At 45.2% G+C, this 7615-nt stretch overlaps 1 protein-coding gene across 1 annotated transcript in view; it reads right to left on the bottom strand.

Annotated features, from left to right (window-relative positions):
* Window positions 1–1451: 1451 nt before the first annotated feature.
* Window positions 1452–7615, bottom strand: part of LOC108791488 (P2Y purinoceptor 4-like) — a 10556-nt gene continuing 4392 nt past the window's right edge. Inside the window, exon 2 of the mRNA XM_018561995.1 lies at window positions 1452–2588. Within this exon, the coding sequence (XP_018417497.1) occupies window positions 1457–2521 (1065 nt within the window). The 5' untranslated portion in view covers window positions 2522–2588 and the 3' untranslated portion in view covers window positions 1452–1456. The remainder of the gene's footprint in view (window positions 2589–7615) is intronic.

A 7615-nucleotide genomic window follows, 5' to 3' on the forward strand; every position in this document is an offset into this window, starting at 1 on the left:
CCAGTTGTAGACACCAGCAACCAGCTGTAGACACCTGCAACTAGCTATAGACACCAGCAACCAGCTGTAGACATCAGCAACCAGCTGTAGACACCAGCAACCAGTTGTAGACACCAGCAACCAGCTGTAGACACCAGCAACAAGCTGCAGACATCAGCAACTAGCTGTAGACACCAGCAACCAGTTGTAGACACCAGCAACCAGCTATAGACATCAACAACCAGCTGTAGACACCAGCAACCAGTTGTAGACACCAGCAACCAGCTGTAGACACCAGCAACAAGCTGCAGACATCAGCAACTAGCTGTAGACACCAGCAACCAGTTGTAGACACCAGCAACCAGCTATAGACATCAACAACCAGCTGTAGACACCAGCAACCAGTTGTAGACACCAGCAACCAGCTGTAGACACCAGCAACAAGCTGCAGACATCAGCATCTAGCTGTAGACACCAGCAACCAGTTGTAGACACCAGCAACCAGCTATAGACATCAACAACCAGCTGTAGACACCAGCAACCAGTTGTAGACACCAGCAACCAGCTGTAGACACCAGCAATGTGAGATGTAAACATCATAAACCAGCTGTAGACACCAGCAACCAGCTGTAGACACCAGCAACCAGCTGTAGACATCAACAACCAACTGTAGACACCAGCAACCAGTTGTAGACACCAGCAACCAGCTGTAGACACCAGCAACAAGCTGCAGACATCAGCAACCAGCTGTAGACCCCAGCAACCAGCTGTAGACATCAGCAACCAGCTGTAGACACCAGCAACCAGTTGTAGACACCAGCAACAAGCTGCAGACATCAACAACCAGCTGTAGACACCGGCAACCAGCTATAGACATCAACAACCAGCTGTAGACATCAGCAACCAGCTGTAGACACCAGCAACAAGCTGCAGACATCAGCAACTAGCTGTAGACACCAGCAACCAGTTGTGGACATCAACAACTAGCTGTAGACACCAGAAACTGGTTGCCACTCAAAGTCTAAGTGTTTGTAAAAAGTTGTCCAACCCCTTCATGTGATCATCACCTAAAATGGCTCCTATAGCTGTTTCCCGTATGTATTCCTCTCGTTTTACCTCTTAGAAAGAACAATGTGAATAAATCTACTTTCAAAATCTGAATTTGTTGATCTCTCCTGTTCTTAGTAGGTTGAAGGTGTTTTTTTGCCTTGTAATAACCTAGATGAAGAAGAGTCGATAGTCTTGAGGTTTTTGGCCTTTAATATCAAACCTATGTCCTGTTGGATTTAACAGCATATGTATTGTTTGTGCTGCTACCATATTGTATGTCCATTGAGAAGTCTCCCTGTGGTTACACAGAGGAAGTCCACCTAGGCCTGTTGTCCATTTTGATAAATAACAGTTTAGAATCTTTAATTGTCCTCTTCTCTTGAAAGTCTAGGACAGAGTCAACGCCATTGTTTATAAAGTCATAGCGCTAGTGAAATCGGGGATAGATGTTGCCCCAGTCTCCGTCTCCCTTGGCCGGTCTCTTTTTTTCCACTTTCCCTATTTGTTCTCTGTCTTTTCTGCCCCATATTCCTCGTCCACAGGGTTCCTTGGTCAAAAAATATAGAAGAGCATTAAGAAAGGAGTTGGCGCTTGCTAGAGGTCTGGTGACCTTGTAACAAACTGCCACCACCCCTAAGGCACGGCATCCACCTAGGGCAGCTCCGCTTGCCCTCATGGTCAAGAAAATTGTGCGGGTTATGTGGAAAGGAAGGAAGCAGAGGGCGAACAGTAGGGTGATGGTGACGATGGTCCGGATTGACTTGCGCCGCTGGGCTACGCCAGGAACGGGCCCTGGTACCCCACCCCCACGTAAAGTTAGCCAGATGGTGCGTACCACTCTTGAGTAGCACCAGGCAGTTAATGAAAAGGGTAAGAAGAAGCCAGCTACGTGCAAAAAGAGTCCATAAGGCATGTAACGTTGAAGGTCCTCATCAAGGGCGTCATCCCAGCAGGTTACTATGTTACTGTCCAGTGGTCCCGTCCGAGCGAAGAGCAGTATTGGAAAGGTCATGGCAAATACCAAGGCCCACACTAGCAAACAGGTGGTCCTCACCCAACGCATAGCTTCCAATCTCATTGAACGCATAGGGTGGCAGATACCAAGGTAGCGATGGAAGGAGATGCAGGTTAAAAAGAAGATGCTGCAGTAGAGATTGAAGTAGAACAGGAAGCGGACTAAGCGACACATGGGGTCCCCGAAGAGCCAGCGGTCACGGGAAATATAGTTTGTGATGAGGAATGGCAGGGATAAGCTGTACATGAGGTCGCTCAATGCCAAATTGAACATGTAGACCAGCGATGGGTTCCATGGTCGGCGTAGACATCGGGAGAGGACAATGGAGTTCAGAGCTAGGCTCAGCAGGAAGGTGAGGATGTAACAGGTTGGTAGGAATATATGCTTGTAGGACTCATCCAGTTGGCACGACAAACCTGTTAAGGGAAAGGTGGGGATTGAGGAATTGGGGGTAGGGGTGGGGAAAAAGGAAGGCATGCTGGAATGGGTATGTAGATGAATCAAGGACGTTCCTGCATCACTGGGTGGTACAAATCAGAAAGGTCTGGAAGGGACAAAGGGATTGGGGTGAAAAGAGAAAAGGGAAAAAAAATGACAGAAGATTAGTTTGGTGCATAAAATACTCAAACAATCATCATCACATAATGCCAGAACATTCCACCCAGAACTTATATTTCAGCAGAAGATGGACACTCAAACCAAGAAGTTGGACACTCAAACCAGTCTTTGCTTTTTTATACTTCTCACAGACTCCAAAAGAGAGATTATCACACTTCAGTTCCCGAGTCTGTCCATCTGCAATGGCCGTTAGATAATGGCTCCACATCTCTGTTGGCTTCACAATTAATTGTATTTTTATAGAGATGGGAAAATAAATGAGGACACTCAAAGGTGGCCAAGAATAAAGGCAGCAACTACAACATGCCAATCTCTCCACATGAGTGGAGTTCAGTAATCTTTTTTCACCACAAGATGTCCTCAGTCTTTCAGGTTAAGTGACGCTCAATTGAGAAGACTGTGAGTGCAGGGACCTACCTTACTGATCCAGGCAACTTACCTGACTTATTCGGCCAGCCTACCTCACTTATCCTGCCAGTCTACCCCACTTATCTGGCCAGCCTACCTACCCAACATATTCAGCCAGCTTAACCAACTTATCTGGCAAGCCTAGCCCACATATCCAGCCAGCCTACCCCACTTATCTAGAAAACCTATCCTGCTTATCCAGCCAACCTGCCCCAATTACCCAGTCGGCCTTCCCCACTTAACCAGCTAGCCTAACCCAGTTATCAACAAGTCTACCCCACTTATCCAGCCAACCTACCCCAGCTATTCCGCCAACTTACCCCAGTTATCCAGCCAGCCTTACCCAAATGTCCAGCCAGCCTACCCCACTTATCTGGCCAGCCTAACCCAGTTATCAGCCAGCCTACCCCACATATCCAGCTAGCCTACCCCCAGGAGCTCACTATCCTGCCCCACTTATCTAGGCAACCTACCCTACTTATTTAGACAGCCTACCCCACTAAAGCAGCAGATGTATGGTATATTTCAGGCACACAGGTAGAGACACAGTTTAAATACATATAGGGGAGTTGTTTTATTTGCCAATAACTGTGTATTTCTGTCCAATCAGTCCTGAGATATGTACACAGCTCTGCTTTGTTTACATGACATTTATCTGCTGCAGTTTTATTTTCCTCTCCCCACCCCGAGACTGGACAGTAAAAGAAGAAGCAGCACACTTCTTCTATTAGCTTTTTCCTTGTACTGCAGCACACCTGACTGACCCTTGTGCTGCTTCTCCTCTCTGATCTCTGCTGTACATCGAATGCAAGAAGCTGATATCAAGTCATATTCAGGTACTTACACTGTTTGCATTAAAACATACATTTATTGATGTGTAAATATATACAGAGCTGCATTTTTTTGTTTTTGATATCTGTCTGGAGTAATCAAGTCCGTGCACAGGTGCACTTTAAAGCTCAAGGCAGAACAACTTTCATTTAAGTATATACCTCAATGGCCACAGAGGATATAAATCCACTTTGTGTGCACTGAATGCCTTTGTGAACCTGGGTATTACCTTGTATGAGTAGCAGTGACATCATCACTGTGCTGTACATAGCCTGTGCAGAGAGCAGAGCTGTGGGAGGGGCCCAGCAGACTCCACCCACTGGAGGAGGGGCAGAAACAAGACCAGTCACCCTGCACAAGGAAAGAGAGCAGCGGTGAGCGGTCTTTATTACAGGAAGCTCCAGGTCTCACACGGAAGAAGTACACAAAGCTCACCAAGATTCAAGGAAGAGTTGAACTCCAGCCAAATGTCTTTATTGCTGTCTGTGACTCATTTGGGGAATTTCCCCCTCAGTTCCTGTCACTATGACACACTAACAAAATATGAAAACAATGGTCACTGGGACAGAAAGAGACAAGCATCAATAAAAGGGACACTTTCATTTAATGGATTTAAGTTCTTTCAATCATGTAGGCTCAGTATCACATGTGGGCATTGCCTAGGGTGGTCTGCATACATACATATGCAACCTGCCTAGGAACACCCACTTCTCCGGCCTGACACCCACCCATCAAGGCATTTTCATATTTGCATACCTCCTCCCAAGAGCCAGCCCACTGATTGCATCAGGGCTGAGGGTTCTTGAGAGGTGTACTGAAGGAGGGTGCTGTGATGTGAATTGGGTGAAATGCAGGTCAGAAGCAGGTCAACTGCATCTGTCAATTAATTCTTAATGATCTCAAAAGCATCTCAAGCTGATGTCAATAGCAGACTCATTGACTCAAGCCCAAAGCCGGTCTACACTGGACCTTTAATTAGATAAAGTCCTATTGGAGGACTGGATTTAAATTGCTGATCTACTTTAATGACAAGTATGGCGGCTAACAGCCCTGCCAACCAGCCTGCCCATTGTGGCCACTTATCCCCTGGGCATGATGGGAACTGCAGTCTCAGTGAGTGGCGGGGAACAATAACAGGAAGTGATGTTGCTGATTCTGGGACATGGTATATCTGTAGAAGGTTCTCATTCATCCAGGTCATGGTATATCTGTAGGAGGTTCTCATTCAACTGGACTTGCTGTATTTTTCTTGAAGACGTCTTCAGGAAAAATACAGCAAGTCCAGTTGCCTTGACTTATGTTTTTTTACAGATATTTCAAATGTAGGTGAGCAGATTCCACTTTACTCCAATGGTGCAGTGTGGGTGACGATCCAGCCGCTGCCTTGGACCTGTTTTGTGTTTCTATGGACGCGGCAGGTCCTATTGAGATGCATTTGCATTGCAAATGAAGCAATTCAAAAGCGTCCCTTTGCTGTGATTCGCTTTTTGCATGCATGTGAGCAGCGCTGTGTTCAAACGCAAAGAGTTAGATGACAACACCCCTCTCCATTAGACCTCATAAAGAGTGATACATGAGAGACAAAAATAATTATGGAGCTCAAAGGGCCCAAAACAGCCTCGGCCCGATGATCAGTGGTGCAAAATGAGAATTTACAACGTGAAAATTACGTGCAAAATTGTTGCAGAAAAGTTGCAAATTATCTATCATGTTGCAGCACTTATAGATTATAAGGAGCTCTGCGCCACCTACTGCTGGCTGCACAAATGCGCCCATTGTACGCGCCCAAAATATGCAATGTTTTCCATATACATGGCACAAAAATTACAATATTCGGCATGCCGCAAACAGGGGTTTTCCAATTTCTGACGCACATGTTGCATCTCAAATGAACATGCATTGCGATTCATTACTACCAATGGCGCAACCTGTGCTATTTTGATGGTACGCCCATAGTTCATTGGGGCCCCTTGTCCTTCCAGATGAGGCTATACCTGGGCTCGTGGTGATATATGTCAGCACACACAAAGCGATGACCTGTACATGGGAAGAGTTCATCTGACGCATAGCGCAGGCCCCCTGCACACGGTACCAAAACACATATTTGTTTCCCTTCATTGCTGTGCGGCTCTTCCTGACTCAGCGGTTCCGCCTCATTAATTCTTCTTAATGAATAACGAAGCCCCAGTCTGTGTGACCCCTCTTCACTCCTGTAACCATTTCCCAGCCCTGGCTGCCAGCTGCCCAAAAAACCTGCACAAGGCCTTCTTGTCACATTCCATGCAACGATACGCTAGAGATCCCCTAGCTATAAACAATTTGCTGCAAAAGACCTGGAAGAAACCTCCTTTAGAGGTCCAATATGTGGACATTGAAGTCCATGTCCAGCCATGTTTCAGTTTTGGATAGAGTAGGGTAGGGTTAAATCCCCCGTCAGGTTGTGTATCTTTGTTGGGTTGAGATTTTCCCTCACTTCCTATTCTGGTGACAATGTGTTACCTGTACAGGAAGTAGGTTGCTGCCTTCAAGAGGGATGCAGTCAGGGTTCTCTTTTAATTATTTTAGGTACTTCATGTCCTTTTTAGCATTTAAATGAAACTCCATATTAATAAATACACTTGTAAGTGCAGCATAGGCCCAACTCAACCCAAAACTCATCATCTAATTTTCTGCGGGTGGTGGCACGTCAGATCACATGATGGCACCTCCTACCTCACAGATACTGTACAATCTCAACTCAGCTTCGCTCACTTATAGAATACTTCCATCTCTTATAGAATACTTCCCTCGCTAATAGAATACTTCCTTCCCTTATAGAATACTTCCACCACTTATAGAATACTTCCCTCCCTTATAGAATACTTCCCTCCCTTATAGAATACTTCCCTCGCTAATAGAATACTTCCCTTCCTTATAGAATACTTCCACCACTTATAGAATACTTCCCTCGCTAATAGAATACTTCCCTCGCTAATAGAATACTTCCCTCCCTTATAGAATACTTCCCTCCCTTATAGAATACTTCCCTTCCTTATAGAATACTTCCCTCCCTTATAGAATACTTCCATCTCTTATAGAATACTTCTATTGTAACATACTTCCATCATTACATCCTTCCATCATTACATCCTTCCATCATTACATCCTTCCATTGTTACATACTTCCATCATTACATCCTTCCATCGTTACATTCTTCCATCGTTACATCCTTCCATCGTTACATCATTCCATCGTTACATCCTTCCATCGTTACATACTTCCATCGTTACATCCTTCCATCGTTACATCCTTCCATCGTTACATCCTTCCATTGTTACAGCCTTCCATCATTACATCCTTCCATTGTTACATCCTTCCATTGTTACATAGTGCCATTGTTACATCCTTCAATTGAAACATCCTTCCATCCTTCCATTGTTACATCCTTCCATCACTACATCCTTCCATCGTTACATCCTTACATCGTTACATCCTTCCATCGTTACATCCTTCCATTGTTACATCCTTCCATTGTTACATCCTTCCATTGTTACATCCTTCCATTGTTACATCCCTTCCATCACTACATCCTTCCATCGTTACATCCTTCCATTGTTACATCCTTCCATTGTTACATCCCTCCATCGTTACATCCTTCCATCGTTACATCCTTCCATTGTTACATCCTTCCATCGTTACATCCTTCCATTGTTACATCCTTCCATTGTTACATC

The sequence above is a fragment of the Nanorana parkeri genome, unplaced genomic scaffold (assembly GCF_000935625.1).
Source record: "Nanorana parkeri isolate BGI_ZX_2015 unplaced genomic scaffold, ASM93562v1 scaffold554, whole genome shotgun sequence".
In the NCBI taxonomy this organism is placed as follows: Eukaryota; Metazoa; Chordata; class Amphibia; order Anura; family Dicroglossidae; genus Nanorana; species Nanorana parkeri.